This window comes from Anguilla rostrata, chromosome 11 (assembly GCF_018555375.3).
Source record: "Anguilla rostrata isolate EN2019 chromosome 11, ASM1855537v3, whole genome shotgun sequence".
In the NCBI taxonomy this organism is placed as follows: domain Eukaryota; kingdom Metazoa; phylum Chordata; class Actinopteri; order Anguilliformes; family Anguillidae; genus Anguilla; species Anguilla rostrata.
In genome coordinates, this window is record NC_057943.1 from 21,664,103 (window position 1) to 21,683,298 (window position 19,196).

Genomic DNA, 19,196 nt, shown 5'->3' on the forward strand with positions numbered 1-19,196 from the left:
ACAAACACAAATTGGGAGTTCTAAATTTGCGAGCAATTAAGGGTAAAAAACAAATGAACAATCACATTAACTGGTCAATGTTAAACCAACCACAACCCAAGGGCATATGTTTGCACAGCACTTGACACCATTTCAATACAATAATTTTACACTCATTTATGATGGATTTCAGCAAATAAAACATTTCTGATATGGATAGTCTTCCTGATTACATAATTATATATAGTCATTTCCCTTTTTTACAACCCTACCCAACAGCTCAGCTCAGCTCAGCTCAGCTCAGCTAAGCATCAAACATTGAGACAGGAGCTGGTTTAAGTGTATCCAACTGCTTTAAAGTCAGAGGGACTTTAAAGCAGTTGGGGCGACATAGCTCAGGAGGTAAGAGCGGTTGTCCGGTTCGATCCCCGCCCTGGGCGGGCGTGTCGAAGTGTCCCTGAGCAAGACACCTAACCCCTAACTGCTCTGGTGAATGAGAGGCATCAATTGTAAAGTGCTTTGAATAAAAGCTATATAAATGCAGTTTATCATTTACCATTTAGGGACAGCAGCAAGAATATGTGCCACAGACTTCCAGCCAGAGGAGCTCACACCAAACTCTATGACAGATGGAGGACCCAGGATACAGAGTGCAGTTTTGACACCACTCTGCTGGCACTCTCTCACTTCCTAATGCTCAGACCACACCAACAACCGGACAAAAAAAACAAAACATCATGAGCCATTAAACGCACTGGACCAAACAGCACCTCCACGCAAAGCTATAGGGAAAGGGGTGATGGTTGTACTGCATGGACGGTGCATGAGTTGAGATTCTTTTGTAATCAAAGAGACCTTTTCCTGGGTTCTTTCATTTTATTAAAAGGGTGTAGGGATTTTTTTCAGCATCCAATGTATTGTCATGACGGTAAAATGAAGTTAATAACCAAGCAGTGGAGCGAGTTCACATAATCAAATATACAAGAGGCATGACATCATAGTTAGTCACAGGGATACCTTAATATAATGTCCTAGTGTCCACACTTACAGAGCCAGGTTACCTGCAGTTAGTACTTGTGCTGGCCTCTGGGTAGGAGATGCTTCCTTACCTTGATGTAGCAGTCCATTCGGGGGTAGACCCTCTGCACCCCCAGGAAGACCGACAGGGGAGTCCTGTGGGGGAAGGTGGCTGTGACCACGTGCGTGACCTCCGGGAAGGAGAAGATCCGGAAGCCACGTTTCTGGTAAAGAAGCAGAAGCTCCTGGCATGGCTGCCCGTCTCCCTCGCACAGGATGCTGCCAACCGCGTAACGACACTTTTCACCCGGGACCTACACCACAGAGAGAGAGACAGCGGTGACGGCACGCTTTTCTACACCGCCTTGGTACATGCTGGTAAAATTCTATGTCACTCCAACTAAGCCCTGAGGATTGTCAGCAAAATTGACAAGTGAAACAAAATTTACAACCATGGAAGAATATTGTTCTGATGCTGAAAATGAGTGTTTCTTACATAATTGTATGTAATCTTCAGAATATTTCTGGTGTTTAAAGGTTCAGTGAAATTGAAGTATTTTACCCAAGTCTACATGACATAGCCTACATGTAGCATACAGGAAGGGAGACAGACAGTAGGTACTAGGACACTAGTGAAGGACACTACCATGCAGCACCATGTAACTGTAACAAAGAGCGAGGTGATGCAGCAGAGATTTTCCAGGGAACAAGACCTTCTCATTAAACACTGTCATACGATCACCTCCTACCCCTCCCACGCTCGGTCACTTCCAGCAGAAACTCTTTGTCACTTTTTCTCACATATTACTGTGCCAGTCCACCTGAAAATTACTATCTTCATTTCATGTTTGTATCATTGCTCAAGTCTGCCCCAACTGCCTCGCCTACCGAGTCTTTCCTCTGCCTGACACCTACACAGTGACAGCTCTTGTTGAGCCTTATTCAAAAGTCCACGCTCTGTCTCTAACTGTGCAGATTTTACACAATAAAAAGGTCCAAGTCCCATCTCCTTACGGCTGCACTGTGCTTCATTCGAAAGCCTTGAGGAAAATAAATCATTGCTGTGTGATTCTTTTTCCCCCAGCCTTCCTGTCAGAGGAGCAGTCGCTGGGGCATGAGCTGACACTACGTTAGCGACGCGACGCCAGACAACCTGCGGCTGATGCGAGGCGCTACTGCCCACCTACATCTCTTAACCTGGCTCTGCAGAGGGGGAGTAAAGTGACAGCGTTCAATTTGACTCAATCAAACCAATAAAACACAGCTTCAAAAACCATTTTGTGCTGCAAGGTCATTAAATAAGAAGGAAATGCATTAAACGAAGATCAAGATATATTCATTATTTCCATTTTCACTATGCTACATTCACTATTTTTTTAGTCATAACTTCTATTGGCAAGGCAAAAACACTTTAACGTTTGTGTTTAAACTCCCTCACTTTATTATGTTTTATCAATGCTGCATAACCGTGCCTGATTAGATGCACTGTGGCCTGTCATTTCCCAGAATTCAAAAGGAAAGGAGTCTCAGGGATTAGCCCTTGACTGGATGACATAATTCATCATGCCCAATGTCCCAGATGTCCAGCCGCAGTTGACGGAGTGGCATCTCTAAAACCCTCAGCCGCTCGACTCTCCCACACTAGAAGTGGACAACACCAATGCGAAAGGAAGGCTAAAGTTGGAACTGCTGCGGTTGCAGCTGCTCATGCTACACACCAAAGACTCCCATCTTCAGAGGCTGCAGCTCATTACAGAAGTTCCAGCTCTAATTAGCTATGCGTTTGGTGCTCCTGCAATTGTGGATTGTGTGCTTTGTAAGGTGACAAGCACGTTACCCTGGCAGCTCTTTCCAGCACAACTCAAAACAGCCCTTGAGGCACCTGCAGCAATTAGGAGTGAATAACGCAGCCTTTCCATGTTGCACGTATTTACTTGCATCAAAGGATCCACCATGCAGGAAACTTTGCTCAGGGGAAAAAAAGCAAAAAAAGCCAAGGAAACTCACAAAAGAGCTGCTTCCATATTATATTGTCCGCAAAAACTGATGAATCACAAAGAATGATACTGACTAGGCCCTAATTAAGTGGCCAAACAATCAAAATAATAATTAAATAATAAACTGCCTGAGAGGCAATATTTCAAGAGAGCCTTGATCTGTCTGGGTGATAATTGGTGCACTGGCTGCTGGGAAGTTTCTCCAAATTTGACAGCGCCCTCAGAAAATGGCTCTATACTGAATACAGAAACAAATGCGCACACGCACACACAGCCTTAGCAAAGCAGTCTATAGACACCGACTTCTAAAAATAATTACAACATGGCTATTGAGGTATTTCAACAAGGCCTACAACGCATCTACTGTTTTAAAAGATTGATAAGTGAGCTACTTATTTCATAAAGGTGGCTCTTTATTCTAGGAATTCAGACCCATGGGAATTCTGAGGTGGCTTCTTCCGAGCGTTAAGCCACTCCATCTCAGCCTGCCTCCTGAAAGCCTGTTCCCCAGGGCCTGTGAGAAAAAGGCCATCCCCAAAGGTAATTCTGCAAATGGAACAACAAAGGTTCTTTTTCTGATGGCTGGCGATAAGCAGGCCAGGCTAGCTGGCTCTGGTGATTCTTCATTACCAAATAAGTAACAAAGACTCATTGGCTTCTTATTCTTTTCTCCACGTCCCTATAGCTTTCCCGAAGGTTTAGACTTCTGGGAATAGGATTGCTCTCAAAACTGCCCCTGCGTCTCATCACTCATTGCTAATTGCTAATACACAGGTTTGTAGGGGCACTGCTGAAGTGTAATGCTACCTACTCGGGGACTACCAATGCAAAGCAGCCTATAGGCTGATTTGGGTACAATGCATCACATGACTGTCATGAATGTTTTAAATTGATTACAGATTACTGATAAATAAATAAATAAATAAATAATGTTCACCCGTGTCCGCGTGCGTGTCCTCTGGGTACTCCAGTTTCCTCCCACAGTCCAAAGACACGCAGGCAAGCTAATTGGAGACTCTAAATTTCCCATAGGCTTAAGTGTGTGAGTGAACGGTGTGTGTGCCCTGCAATAGATTGGCGACCAGAAAAAAAGTAAAATGTAAAGGTCTGAACCCCAAAAAACATGAAGGGAAAACAAAAGAAAAAAACAAGAAAAAAGAGAGAGAGCAACACTATGGTGTGGGTGAGTATCTACGTAATGAGGTACAAGTCTCAAAAGCTGGGAATAATGAAGCAACCCTGGAGACAGCCGACCATCTGATTTGACAAAGGGCATCAGTTGTTGGTGTTTCCAAGTGCTTTTAAAATTAATGCTTGAATATATTCCCACTCTACGAAAAAAAAAAAAAATTAATAAGTATTTGAATTGGAAACAGACCTTTTAAATGCAGTAAATGCTTGGTATGTTCAACCAAGCACTTTTACTTGAAAGTCAAGACACTTTCAACTTTTTTGCACAGCCTTGTACTTCTGGCTATATGAGGCTATGTTAAATTCAATTATACTTGTCTAAAATGTAGTGATGCCATAAATAATTCAGAGCTTACAAAATCTCTTTTCTGTAAACCAGTCAGCATGGCTTCTGGATGAAAAAATTCTCTGTCCACTCAGAAATTGAGCATAATATTTCAATTTCTCACAATATTTTTTCATAAAACAAAATCGACACATGTGCACATACGTATCACATTTAAGACAGCTTTGTTTTGCATGCAACAGTTTCCATGTAGTGCTCAATCCTCAATGATATGGAAGATCAACCCATTATCTCAAATGAACAACAAGGCTAGCCTCACTGGTCAAACAAATACACTGGCCCAAATTCTCTCTGTAATGCAATATAATCCCACTAATTTCAGGAATAAATATGATTTCTGATGAATCTCATTGTTAAAAGATTAAATGACATCACTATGCAAAACAGAATGCAATAAAGCATACGTTTCTGCACTTCAAAATATAGGCTACAGTGTGTATGGATTCATATGGGGAGAGACAGCTATGGATCGTTTAAAGGGTCGGCTGTTCAGAGCAATGCCAGAGCACGCGAGATCAATTAGCAGCCCGGGGTGTGGCATCCGTGGACACTAATGAGGGACAGCTGAGACGGGCAAGCACAAGGGTTAAAGGTCCCTTCAGACCTCACTAACCAGGAGCACTGCAATCTGGTTCCCTCTCACAGCTCCTGTCAATATGCAAACAGAGGCAAATAAAGACTTTTCCGGCTGCTGCTGTCATTGTTGAAGCCACAAACTTTGGGAAGCGAGAGAAGCCATCAGCTGTACATAATTATCGCTGATATTGCATAGGCTTCCATTACATGATTCAACACAGACGCCATCAACCAATGGCATAATTCACCTAGGCAGCAGCAGATGTCTATCCACCTGGGACTGATCCACAAAGCCCTAAAATCCAGAGGCTTCATTTGCATGAGTTTCATCCCTCATGTTGAAGTCCCTATAGAGCAGATACCCTGCCTCTCTGAATGACACTATGGCCACAGTCTGCACTAGTGTGTCCCAGAATGCCTTATTAATTGTAATAGTACTACAACGACTACTACTACTAATAATAATAATAATAATACAAGGGTATTGCAATAAGAGGATACACAACTCAGCATATCAAACCACTTCCATTTAACATTTATTGATGAAAACTGGCATTTCAGAAAGTTTAAAATCTATTCAGTGCTCCTGAAGTTTAAAATGTTAAATGTTAACGGTAAAGAAAACCCACTGACAGCAGCACAGATCATTGCGATCAATGGAGAAGGTGTGCGGCGACGGCTCCCGTTAGCTGGTCCTGCTCGACGCCGCTGCGCGCTTCCTCTTTTGAGCAGCGACCACGCAGCCTGGCAGCTATGACAGCCGGGAAGCTGCGAGAAGACGCAAAAATAAAAAGAAAAGAAAAGTTCCACTTGACGGGAGGGAATTCGCAATGACGACTCCGAGCGTCAAAATAAAGGCTGTTTTCAGGCCCTGCTATCCGGCTATTTGCGGGAGCCTGAGGAGACGGAACCCTGCCGGGCTGAACAGCGCGCGGAGCTCGCATCGCGCCGGGGAGCATTGTGTCTCAATAAGAGCGCGATACGCTGCACTTATCTGCAGCCAGCCGCCTCCACAAAGAGCAGACAACACAAGCCCAGCACCTTTAACACAACTCCCAGAAACTGATGAAATCTGGGCCAACTCCCCCTGAGGTGTACGCCAGGCTCTCCCGATCTCTCCCCCTCTCTCCCAGTCTGCCTCCCAGCTCCCATTGGGAGGTCATTACAGCTACATTTCACTGCATCATTACCGATAAGCTAGGGGAAATGACTGCATTGCAAATGCACTGTAGCAAATACCTGTGGCTTATACAGTCACTAGTAACAGTATTTCTAATTGTAAACTAAAGACACTACTAGTTCAGGTGTTTAGAGGCTTGGTTTAGTGTCTGGGTTATGCCAAGGCTTCACTTACAGATGAGTATGCCTGACAGTTGTAAACCTTCAAAGAAGACGAATACATTTAAATGCCCCAATGCGATAATGATGACCCAACATAGTCTACCCAGGAGACTAGTTTAAAGAAATCCCTCAACAGCTCTCTTTCTCTCTCCGTCGCTCTCTCCCTAGTGGATGGTATATGAGGATACAGTGCGGTTAAGAAGCGAGTTTGTCACCAGTCCCCGTCGGTCCGCGCATCACTTCTGCCACGGCTGTGGGGCACCACCTGGGTCTCCCACTCTGAGCGGCGTAATCAAAGAGACCCCCTCCCACCCAACCCCCCCCTCGTGGACACATCACGGAGCGCAGGGACACCGAAACCTGCCGCTCTCAGAGGACCCCCTGGGGGCCCCCCGCGGGACAGAAAAACTACCGTCGCCCACCCGCCCACCCCCCCCTCACACGCCAAGAGGCCATTCATCAGCGGCGCGCGGCCCAAGCTCTTAATGAAGGCTCGTTTCCCAGCATGCACCTGTGATTGATGACCGGTGTCACGGTCCCGCTTTGTCTGGCGCCCCACGGCCCCCCGCGGCCCTTCGGTGGGGGCTGCGGGTGAGGAGGGTGCGGGAGCGCTTAATGAAGGCCAGGCGCTACGCTGGGGGACATCTCCGCAGACAGCATGCTGGATTAATGATCGCTGGACGCACCTGCGCGAGCTATCCGCACGGACTTTGTTAGGAGCCCCGTTCCTACCTCCACAATCTACACGTGCTTAATTAAGACCTGATACCTGTAAAGGCAATCCACATGTGTTTAATTAACGACGGATACCGGTTCTGGAAATCCGCGTTTGCTTAATGATGTTCAGGCGCGCCCATCAACATTATCCACGTGTGCTTCATCAAAGTCTGACATACAAGATGGGCTTAAAGATACCTTTAGACAATCTTATGCGCTGAAGTAAGATCTGTACAGACAACATCTATTTGCTTACTGAAGACTCCATATTTGCACAGATAACCTACCTGTGTTAATGTCAGATCAGTTGAAGAACCAGACAATCCACCTATTTTTAATTAAGATGTCGATCCATGGCCTACGTATCTACATTTGTTTAATGAAGGTGCGCTTCATTACGCTGAACAGGGGAAGAGGAGCCCCAGTCCTTGTGCCACAAGGCCGAGGGGCACAACAGAAAAAGAACGGTTTTGCACACGGAACATTTTCAGCGTTGGTTCGCCTCGCCACTTTACACAATCTTGTTTTATTTCTCTCTTCCGCTGAGCTCTCTCTCTTTCTCTCAAGTGTATTTGTAAACCCTAAAAGAGATCACTACGGAATGAAGAAATGGCGACTCGCAGACCTCCTGGGAATTGAGTTCAAAACAGCTTTGAACGCTGGCCTATTTATTTATCGTTTCGCATCCATCCACTTTAAGAAGTGACTCGGTCCTCACGGCAACTGCTCTTTTCATGTCTCTGCCATCGACAGACAGCCGGCTGGCGCAAAATGCTAATAAATTGGACTCGGAGCGCCACTTGGAATTCAGATTTGCAATTCCCGTTGATGAATCGCGGCATCCAGACGTCCTGGGAGTGAGGGAAAGGTTTTACCCAGAGAAATGCACACCTTTGCTAGCAGCCAGCACCGGTTCATAGTTTCAAAGGTTTTGCAGCTATGCAGACAGGAGATTAAAGCACAAGCTTGGGGAATGGAAGGAACCAGACAGGTCACATGCATCTGTAAGGCTCTCTCATACCAAAGTTCACCACCTCTGATTTACCATCACAACCTGCCTGGTGTGAGCGTTCGGGGGTACGGGAGAATCACTCTGACCAGGTATCTATGGTAACCATAAGGAGGTGCTCCGTCCCGGATCCGCCTGCTGGAGAGCCCGACTGAAGGGCGGGGGCCGCGTACGAGAGCCAGAATTAGGACACTGCACACATCGCAGTGAAATCCCTCATCCTCTGGGGGTTCCTTCTCTCTAATTTTCAGAGGATTCATTCACCAGGGCCTGTACTCTTTTTGCACTTCCATCCCTGGTGGCCCCCACACACTATCTGCTGGGGTTCCTGCCCTTCCCAATGACATTGGAACCCCTTGATCTGGACAGTAATGAGCTGAAAGATTTACACCAATTACTGTTGGTGAACTGGATTAGGACTCAGCCATCGCTGTAGGAATGTCAATGAGGCCCCTTGCTAATGGGAAGCCAGAGAAAAGACTCAAAGGGTTCAAAGGGGGTTTGAAGAAAGCAGTGGAAGCCAATCAGTGCTGATCACAAACAATCACTGCAACAAAAGCAAGTTTCGCCATAACTGCGGCGTTAACGGGGTTGTTGCGATAATGGCCGATCTCGCTTTCAAAAGATGAGCGACAATGTTACGAAATGAGCACAGTAATTTCAGGAAAGTGGATGAAAGGATAGGTTAATATGGAAAATTGAGTAAATCTTTAAAGTATATAGCCTATCACGTAAATCTTAATATTAGGCAATAACACGAATAGCCCATGACATTTGCTGTCCACAATCTTAAAGACCAATCAGCACACTCCCACTCACATTCCGCTGCTTATATTTGCATAATGCTCACTAAAAACTAAGGATGAAATTCACTGAAACCACATTCAAATTATGAACAATGAGCAAGTCTATAATGTGACATTAGAGGAAAGCCCTTCAAAAACACCTTTAAAACGATTAGAAACTTAAGAACTGTTTATAGTCTACTAAAGGATAAGATTCATTAGTTGTGGATGATAGATATTCTGAATTCATACTATCTTAGACTATCTGCTCTTAGACTGTAGTTTCAATACTGAAATAATACCATGGAAATGTTAACCAACTGAACTGAATAAGAATTTCCATTGAGTACAGCAGGGCTGTCCAACCCTACTCCTGGAGATCTACCACCGTGCATGTTTTCATTTCAACTCTAATTTGGCACACCTGTTGCTACTAATTAGCAGCTCAGTGAGGTCCTTAGCTGTTGGATGAGGCATGCTTTGTTATGGTTGGAGTGAAAACAGGACAGCAGATCTCTAGGAACAGCCCTGGGCATACACAGCCACATCTCTGTCGTGCTGATGGTCTTACAATAAGGAATGTGCTGCAGTCCTGTGGGTCCATGGCTGGGAAATTTACGGGCATTCTGGGACAGACTCTCCAGGAATACCAGAGAGGGAGAGCTGAGCTGTGCAGTGAGGAACTGCTGGCACTGACGCGCTCTGCTGCAGACATGCAGAGACAATAGGACTGCTGCTACCTCTTAAGCCTGTCAAGCTCTCATCTAAACAGCAACAGCAGAGCTGCTGCTATCTCTTCTCTTCATGAAAAGGTCAAGTTCACTTTAAGAGGTGCTTGGCCGTAATCGATTTAAAAGCACGTCTCATTACTACGGAGACTCAGGAATTAAGCTTTGCTAGTTGCTAACACTTTAGTTGAACTATATGCCACAGAACCTACGTACATTACCGTTATAAACATGACATAACACCAGCCATTAGCAGGCATGACAGCAGATCACAGCTCATAACAAATGTCTTGAAAGATTCATAATTTATGCAGCGGTCAATTTTTTATTGTGTCAAAACTCAGTTCCATATATAATGACAGTCGTATTACATTGACCATGCAATATGCAGTCATAACAGGTAGTGAGAAGTCTTGACTCAAGCCTATGGCAGTGTCATGTAGGCTTGATGGAGGAACTGTTCAAACAGCGATACTGAAAATCTGTGTTGAAATACAGAACCGGGCTGTCGTTGGCAGGAATTCTGGCTCGGGAAGAACGTGGGAGTGCCCACAGGGAGAGAGACACGATCTGCGAGATTCCCTGCGGGTCAAGTGCGTCTACAGCCCTTCTGCGGGAGCGCAACTACAAAGGCGCGCGACCACCGGGGACCTGCGGAGTGCCAGTGTTTGCAAAGGTTAGCCGCTGACCATCGATCAGCTTCAAAGAGATTCCCAGCACTGTGGGAAATGTATGCTGTGCTAATATTTAAAGACCGTCCCGTGTAACATCACCTGTGGTTTTCTAATGGGGTCCCTGGCATTACCAGATGTCTGCTGCTATTGAAGGTGGCCCTAGGTGGCTGTAATGCTATGTCTGTCTACTGCTTCACTCAGACCCTTTCTAAAACACAGCTAAATGCGCTTCTCTTTAATCTTCAACGGACTATCTAAACTAACCCATATGCATTTTTGCACCATTCTTTACTGTTTTTGCTATTCTTTTATAGTTTCCATGTCTGGCTTTAATGTTGTCTTATTTGAATATTTCACAAAAGAAAGCATCACTGCATACAAAAAAGAAAACTATGAATTGGGGGAATTAGCAATACATTTTTAATAATCCACACAGCATAACACTTAAGAAAATGAGGGTAAACAATGTGCTTAAAGGTACAACAGGCAGAGATCCAGATCAAGTCCAGATGTGAGGTAGCACATACTCTATTACTCTCTTGCCTGTAAATGCAAATGAAGAGCTTAACTGGGCTCTCTTCATTACATCATAACATATTCTTAAATTTCTCAAACACAATGCTCTTCTCACTAAGAAAACATGTTTAAAAAATGATATTAACATATTTGTAGTTGTCAGCGGTAACTGAGAACAGGTAGGCAAAAACAATACACACAATCTCATCCACACTGACAAATGAAAATAATGGTCTTAACGTTGAGTATATCATCAGTGCCACCTAGTGTTGAATTCAATACTCATTTTATAAGTTTGTTCAGTATTCATATTCATGAGTAAATCTACAAATATTATAGCAATGCCCAAATTTAATTGCAGAAAAGGTTAAAAAAGTCATATTGAGGTATATGGAATACTGAAAAACAGATTGGAAGATTATTTCCAGATTGATATTTGCCAGCATTTCTGTAAATCAATTTGGATCCCAAGATAAATTATGGCATATTATGATCTAACCACTAGATGGCAATAGAGGCCAAATACATACAAAGACTTGTCCGGATTTTAAAAAAATAAAAAGGCAGACCCATATAGGAAAGTTGTACAGCATACACACACTTCATTTAGCAGCAGATATTTTGATATCTTTCCTCCAACAAAACTGGAATTGATCAAATACGCACTTCTTTAAGGCATGAGAATGGGTGGTTCCCTCATTGTGTGAAAAAAGGAAATCAATAAAAACACTAGAATAATTTATCCAATCTGTTATGTTGCTGGACAAAACAAGAGTAACTTACATAATTAGGGAGCATTAATGACACTTTATAAATGTCTCTGCTGTTGTGCCAGCAGAGACAATAAGTAATATTAGCACTAAATGACAAACCACCCCCAAAAACAAATTAGCCTAACCCTTTTTCACATAGAAAAATGTTTCTTTCACCACAAGCGGCTACAAAACGTGGCTACAATTTGTTTGATTAGCCTACCAGCTGGGAGTGGGGACAACAGCGGGAAACATTAGGGTAGGGTGAGACTTTAAGATGACTGGGACCCCTATGCTTACTGCGGCATTAACCTGTGTTAATGTAATGTTGTGTCACCTGTAGGGGGCCAAATTGTAATTGGCTCACAGATTAATTCAAGAGAGCTTCAGCTGCAGTGCTCCTCCTGCAGCTGCCACATTAGGTGGGCAATGACATCAAGGTGTTCTCAGCATCAAAAGAAACTGTGTGCAAAACAAAATGCTCCAACTCAATGTTTTTTGTGCGATGTTTTTTTTTTCCCCCCAGGGGAAAAAAGTTACCTGGTAAAAACTGTGATTAGCCAATTAATTTGTTTATCCGTGGATGTGGTGCTGGGTCCACACTGGCTGGTTCTTGCAAGCAGTTCATTTCAAGCCAAACAAAGCTCTGGTAAAACATCTACAAGCACACACCCAGCCCCTTACCCTGGCCTTACTGCTCTGGTCTGCTGCTTCAAGTCTCTGCTAAGTTCTGGGACTAATATGCAGCACCTGATGGCAATCACCTCGGAGATCTCCGCACATGTGGGGTTTTAATCTTAGCACTATGAGTCCATTACACTTGAAGAGCCTCTCTGCCAATAGTAAATTTTAAATCAGGCACAGTTTGCTCAAAATCCTTTGGCAGGGCCCATGACAATGAGGTAAGTTGGAATGAAAATCAGTTTGACAGGTGCGAAAAAAGGAGAGTTTGTTAGTCTATTTTGGACTGCTTCAGCGACAGATGCCCAGTAATCACTTGATAACATACATCATTGCAAAGCCCAATTGAAAATTAGGTCCCATATTCGGGAGACATTCATTAGCTTTCGTTCATCTGCCATTACACACCAACACAGCAGATTCACCAACCCACCGCGTGCAGTTACATCGGCACTCCACTGTTGTGATAAAATTGTTTGAGTCTACATCAGCAATGCAGACAGTACAGTACTGTAGTCTCAGGGGCACAAATATATCATTCCTCCAAGTGCAGGAGCTAAATGAGAAACAAACACAAAACAAGATGGTGTGATGTGTGCTGTTTAGACCTGGGGAGCATTCCAATCGCGTATTTTATCCTTCCTTACTTTCTTTCCTTGCCTCCTTTCCTAGTATGAAAGGCCAAAATGGTTTTTTTTAAAATTGGCGCATTGACAACACATGATTCCAGATGTCAGTTTCACATTTTTTTGGCCTTCCATACTCAGAAAGGAAGCAAGGAAGGATTAAAGAAAAAAGCAATTGGAATGCACGCCTGGCCTCTGCCACTTCAGAGTTACTAAAAACAACACATGGTGGGCGTGAGCCCAGCCATTGTAAAGAGGAACAGATTTCTCATCAGCAGCCAGGAGCCCGGGATGCTAATACGGATTACAAAAGAAATCCTTATCTGGGTAAAATAAGGACAGCTGGACTGGGCCTGCCGACTTTACTTTCGTACTTACTTTTACTTACTTATTTAGGGGTTACTGACTATTTAAGTGACCCAGATACAAGGTACACCTTTGTATCTGCTTTAACGTTGCTCCTTGTAACAAAGCGTGAACATGTTGACCACAATTACATGATATTTCAGTGATTCATACCTTCAGCCAACATGAGGTGTGCAGATTGCCACAGAGTAACAGAAATGTTGGAAGGTAATATAACTACAACAAAATGAAAGCATTTCGACATCAGCCTGGATCCACATTTGATGATACTGCTTTAAAATATGAACCAAATATCATCTCCATTGACAATAATACGACTGCAAAACATAAAATGCAACATACACCGACCTGGCAATTGTACGAATAGTTTGCATGAATGCAAGCAACTTGTCGGCCTACTTGCTCGTTTGCAAAAGTGGAAAATTCTTGTTCAGAAAGTACAAAGTCCTCTCTAGTATTTTGTTCCAATCATATGGATTTGCTAATTAGCACAATTATTCAACCGGAAGGTAAAATTGGTTAAATCAGTTGATGGGTGGAAGAAACACATGGCAAGACTTACTTTCTGACCCCCGGACTCGCCACCTTTGTTTGTTTGTTTGTTTTGTATTAGGATACTTTTCGGGATGTTGTTTCAAACCATGACGCGTGTTCAAAATGTTTTTTTTTTTCTTCTCCTTTTCAAAAGATAATGCACATAGAAGGGGATAGATACAATTGTGTTCAAAAGACGCAGATGTTACTGAACCAGCTGGCTTTTAAAATAAATAATGTTGGCTAGGTAGCCAAATCTCACCTGTTTGGGGTCATCGTAGAACACGCCAATACTGGATAGTTTCGGGCCAATAGAGCAACTTTCGGAGAAAAGTGTTCCACATGTTTTGTATGGTCCCTGTTTGTATTTGTAGGCAATTGTAACATTTTTTATTGGGGGTGACCCAGTCCGGATGTTGATGTCTGAAAACAATCCAGAGTACAGTACATACCCGATGACCGTTAATAACACGCTCAATATTGTAAGAAAGACGACCCACGACAAAATGACCAAATCAAGCATGGTCTTGGAAGGAATGTAACTAGCTCCAGTTAGCTAAATGATTATGATAGCGTCGAGCCTGGGATGTTGCCAAGCTGGTTAGCCTCTTGTTCTGTTATGAATTGTAATGGTGACACTGACAAGAACTTATTAAAAAGAAAAAGAAACTTCCCAGGTTGGATAGCTAACTATCTAGTACATGGCTACACATCAACCGGAAGCAGCCAATTCGAATAATGCACTGAAGTATATTTTTGCACCTAGTAGGTTCATTACTGTTCAGTCTCTGGTGTGGCGTGGACGTGGAAAGACTGGCTAACTTGGTTCGCTAGCTGAAAGCTCTCTCGTTGCTAGCACATTTTAGCTGGCTACTGTAGCAACATTATTCCCCAGGCAGCACAAAAGCATGTTGTTGGCTAACGTTAGCCGCTACACGGCTTCCTGCATACACCACAGCGCATGAGTGCAGGGGTGGTGTATATATTGGAAGTTGTGAAAACATAATTATTTATCCCTACACTTTCATCCCTACACTACATTCATGCATCATTTTGAAGTGTATACAAGTGTTTATGTCAAAATGTTCTACAGTACACACAAGATATAATAATACTCACTTGTTCTTGAATCAAAGAAAATACCTTTGTGTTGGTACCGGCCATCAGTGAAAGGAAAAGTTTTTAATTGGTGGTAGTTTTTTTTGACTAGGTGTAAAAGTGTAAATATTGTTCTAGTTACGAATGCCAGACATGCTAGAGTATAATCAATATTAGAATTTACATAAACTTGTGAAATTCGTGTGCAATCCTCTCATGGATCTGTACACGAATAGCCTATCAACTGAAAATCCAAAGTGGAAAGCTTGCAAGCTCTAATAACTGAATATGGGATGTTAGCCTCGCTCGCACCATGCTATGATGTTAGATATATAAATTTTATGTAGCCAAAATTCAGTTTGTCCGAAAGCGGCTGTATTGTAACTCTCGCGTTTCTTCTTCACTCGTTACTTTGAGATGCTTGCAGAATTTGAAACTTCTTAAAATGAATGGGCTCCGTTTCCAAACATGTAATGCCTGACTCACTTATCCAGATTTAGGCCTTCAGGCTGAGCAGATGGCTAAGAATATGAATCTCCAAAAGGAATGGTTTGATAAACAGACTTCTTTATTAAATAAAAATACATACATTTATTTTGTGATTGTATAATCTAGCATACATGCCTGGCAAAGTTCAGTTAATGAATATGAAGTTGCATCACACAATGGCAGACAACCGAGTTAATAGGTGTAGTTTTTGGCATTGCTGTGGTATCAGACGATGTGTGCAGACATGTATATTAGCTTTAACTGCAAAACACACTAACGCTGCTGCATAGGAAATTCACATATCCCTATAAAGGAGATAGTATGGTCCTACAATTTAGAAGAGAGATAGCGTGGCGGGCATGAGAGCGGGGGGGGGGAAGAGAGAGGACCACACGCAATTGTACAGGGACTCTTTTTTGAGAAGCGCACGGATACACAGCTCTGACGCTGAGTGTGGCAGTTGACTTGTTGATTGGCATATGTGCCCCTCCTCTGTTGCCTTGTGCGAGTCAGGCCCGCTGCATGTGATAAAGGTGCAGCCATGAACGGTCAATGAGGACCAGAAATCTGTACAGTGCACAGTGAAGGCCTGTGCCCAAAACATTGTTCATGTTCATTAGCGCTCATCCCGGAAGTCTTTTGAGCGGCCTGTTTGAGACGCTTAACTCGAAACTATATTTCTCAAAAAATCGTAATGTGAACAATCTTGCAAAATGTATGACTAAAAGAAGCATTAAATACACAAATAAATAAATAAATAAAATGGGGGAAATTGGCCAATTACATTTAATGCCACCAGATGACAGCACTATACTGACCAAAACATTAATACAAATACAAAAATAAGAACATATGAATCACAAGAACAAAAAGTCTGCTTTTGGAGTTAAAGCATTGCAAAACATAATAACACTGTCTCAGTTAATCTAATCAAATAAAATAGTTTGGGATGGCAACAGGACTGGGCTAACTCCAGTAATCATGGTGCAATAACGAGATGTGTATATGGGGAAGATACACTAACAAATATTGCGTTTAATTTGATCAGTTTTTTTGTAACCAATAGTTGCATTGAACAAATAAATCTTATAGGCTACCAAGATTGTCCCGGTGCTTACTTTGGTAATAAATAAACTATACGTTAATCTGCGTAAATTTCGATCTAAAATTCCTTCCATCAAATATTAACATTAGGCTGCTTCCTCAAACGGTTCAAAGCCAGCCTCTAACACCGCCCCTTTACTTGCGTACAACCTTGACCCAAGCAACAGGAATAAAAGCGCAGACGCCTGGTTGTTGCGCACTTGTTGAAGATAAGAAAGCCGCTACGTTAATCCGCAACATTAATTCTACAATGGCAGGAAATATTAAGAAGTTCTACGACTTCTCTTTAAAACTACTGTCAGGAGATGTGTTGAATTTATCATCACTCAAGGGGAAGGTGGTACTTATTGAGAATGTCGCGTCACTCTGAGGCACGACCGTCAGGGACTACACTCAGATGAACGAGCTCCATACGCGCTACGCTGAAAAGGGGCTCGTGGTTCTGGGGGCTCCCTGCAACCAGTTCGGACACCAGGTCAGAATTATTGTTTTACATTGTTATCTTATTTTCTACAGTACGACGTCGCCTATAGCAACAACAAACTACAGTAAAAGCTGCAGTTTTGCTGCTTCCTCTTTCTCCGGTTGTAGCTTCATGGTCTACTTAGTTACACTGTTTATATATGGAAGCGCGTTGTCAAATAGACAAATTATGTTTATGACTAAGTTGAATTCAGAGCCCGCTGAATCATTTTTCTATATATAAATTATTTATAGACTTCTGACTTAACTTGAACCTTCAGTTTTGGCTATGGTTATTGGTGCTCATGGAGTTAGTTACAATATACTTGTTATTTAAACTTTTGAAAAATAACAATGCATTTGTAATAACTCTCGGAACAGGAGAACTGCAATAACGATGAAATATTGAAGTCCCTGAAGTTCGTCCGTCCTGGAAATGGTTTCGAGCCTAATTTTCAGCTGCTGGAGAAGGTGGATGTGAATGGCAAGGACGCACACCCCTTGTTCGTCTTCCTCAAGGAAAAACTGCCTTCTCCCAGTGACGACTCCCTGTCCCTCATGAATGATCCAAAATTCATCATATGGAGCCCGGTCTGCAGGAACGACATCAGCTGGAATTTCGAGAAGTTCCTCATTGGTCCTGACGGGGAGCCGGTCAAACGATACAGCAGAAAATTCTTAACTATCGACATCGAGAACGACATTAAGAAGCTTCTCGGCCAATAAGGAAACCGTCCAGGCGTCGTATTTTCAGAGGCAGCTTGATGATTGGGGATATTAATTAAACTAATAGTCCCACCTGTGGTTTACAACAGCCATTTTCTCACCAGCTTCTAGGCCTACTGCTTGTGAAAGTACTTCCTTATTAACTTCAGGCTGTCTATGTTCACTTGTGCAAGGTACTGCTGTAGTTTAGGCTCTTTACTGAATGAAGGCATCCTTTGAAACCCTTTGAGAGGGGTGCTGGATGGGAACGTAAAGGTCTTTACCTCACAGTAGTATTTGGCCCATGTAAAGTGTAGTTCAGCTTGTATGTTTTTATAATGAGTGAATAAATATACATTTTCCAAGCACATTTACTGTTTGTCGTCTTTTAGTTTAAGTTCTTCAAAAATAAGGACATTTTGATTGCGCTTCCTGTAACTATCATGCACCTTATGATTCAGCAGTCTCAAATCACAGTAGATTTCACTTCCTCTGCATGTTAAAGCTATGAACGGAAGTACTTTTAGTTTAGCTTGATAGAAGTACCAACTTTTCCTTAATGAATTCATAATGATTAACTGAGATATGAACATTCCAAATAAATGTGGAAATAAATTGAAAGACTTTTTTTTACAAACATAATATCAAATCACTGTCTGCAAAAGGCATATATCAAATGTGTTTAGTCATGGTGACAAGTAAAGGTAGCCGCAAAGGATGGCCCTCTCTCAGACATGAGTAAGCATGTCCAAAGAGCTTATTTTCCCCAGTAGAATATCAGCAAAATGTTTGCCATGGTGAATAACCTTGAGCATGACTCAGACCTTGGTTCCCTCACGATTCACTTCACAATGTCAAACAAAATGAGGTACAGAAGCACTGCTGTAGGGAGTATGCTCATTCATAACATTAATTTGCCTTGTAGATATGAAGGTTCAAGGGCTCTAGAATATACACTGGAGGCATACCTAACTCATGGGTTCCTTCTTACACAATATACAATATATGTAAAGATTAATTAGGGCATGCTTTTCTGCTTGGAAGTATGTTAAAATAAATGAAACCACAAGAAAAAAAAAACAAATTGGATCTTAATGAGTCACATTGGACAGGAGGCACACCAAATATGTTTATTTTTCTGAAAATGCAAACCCACATAAAGTAGAAAAATGCTATAGTTTTGTCTTCTCAGATCAGTGAACTGGCCAAGAAAATATTTGTATAAGACATTCCTTTTTCTAAATGGTTAAAACCGTCACATAAGTGACATCTTAGAATTACCCATTAAATATTAAATTGGGACTGCTGTCTTGCATTTCCATACTTGTTGTGACATGTTCAACACAAATGACTTTGACATACAGCTTGCTTGTAATCGGGATGGCTTACTGAAACAGATTTGTCTTTGCTTGGTACGTAAGCCAGAGATGAACCCATCATATTATTTTTAAAAAACCTCCCACCTCAAGCACTTCTTCTCTGAGCCTCCTCACCATCTTCTGT

At 42.6% G+C, this 19,196-nt stretch overlaps 2 protein-coding genes across 2 annotated transcripts in view; one reads left to right on the forward strand and one right to left on the reverse strand.

Moving 5' to 3' along the window:
- The window catches only part of LOC135234284 (testis-expressed protein 264 homolog), a 74,603-nt gene extending 59,820 nt beyond the window's left edge, over positions 1-14,783 (reverse strand). Inside the window, exons 1-2 of the mRNA XM_064298733.1 lie at positions 14,098-14,783; positions 1,089-1,310 (exon numbers count right to left, since the gene is read on the reverse strand). Of these exons, the coding sequence (XP_064154803.1) occupies positions 1,089-1,310; positions 14,098-14,358 (483 nt within the window). The 5' untranslated portion in view covers positions 14,359-14,783. The remainder of the gene's footprint in view (positions 1-1,088; positions 1,311-14,097) is intronic.
- A 1,901-nt stretch (positions 14,784-16,684) lies between these two features.
- LOC135234286 (glutathione peroxidase 1-like) lies at positions 16,685-18,063 on the forward strand. Its single transcript, XM_064298734.1, has 2 exons — positions 16,685-17,001; positions 17,370-18,063. Exons 1-2 carry the CDS (start codon positions 16,777-16,779, stop codon positions 17,712-17,714), a joined length of 570 nt encoding a protein of 189 aa, XP_064154804.1. The 5' UTR covers positions 16,685-16,776; the 3' UTR covers positions 17,715-18,063.
- Positions 18,064-19,196: the final 1,133 nt, after the last annotated feature.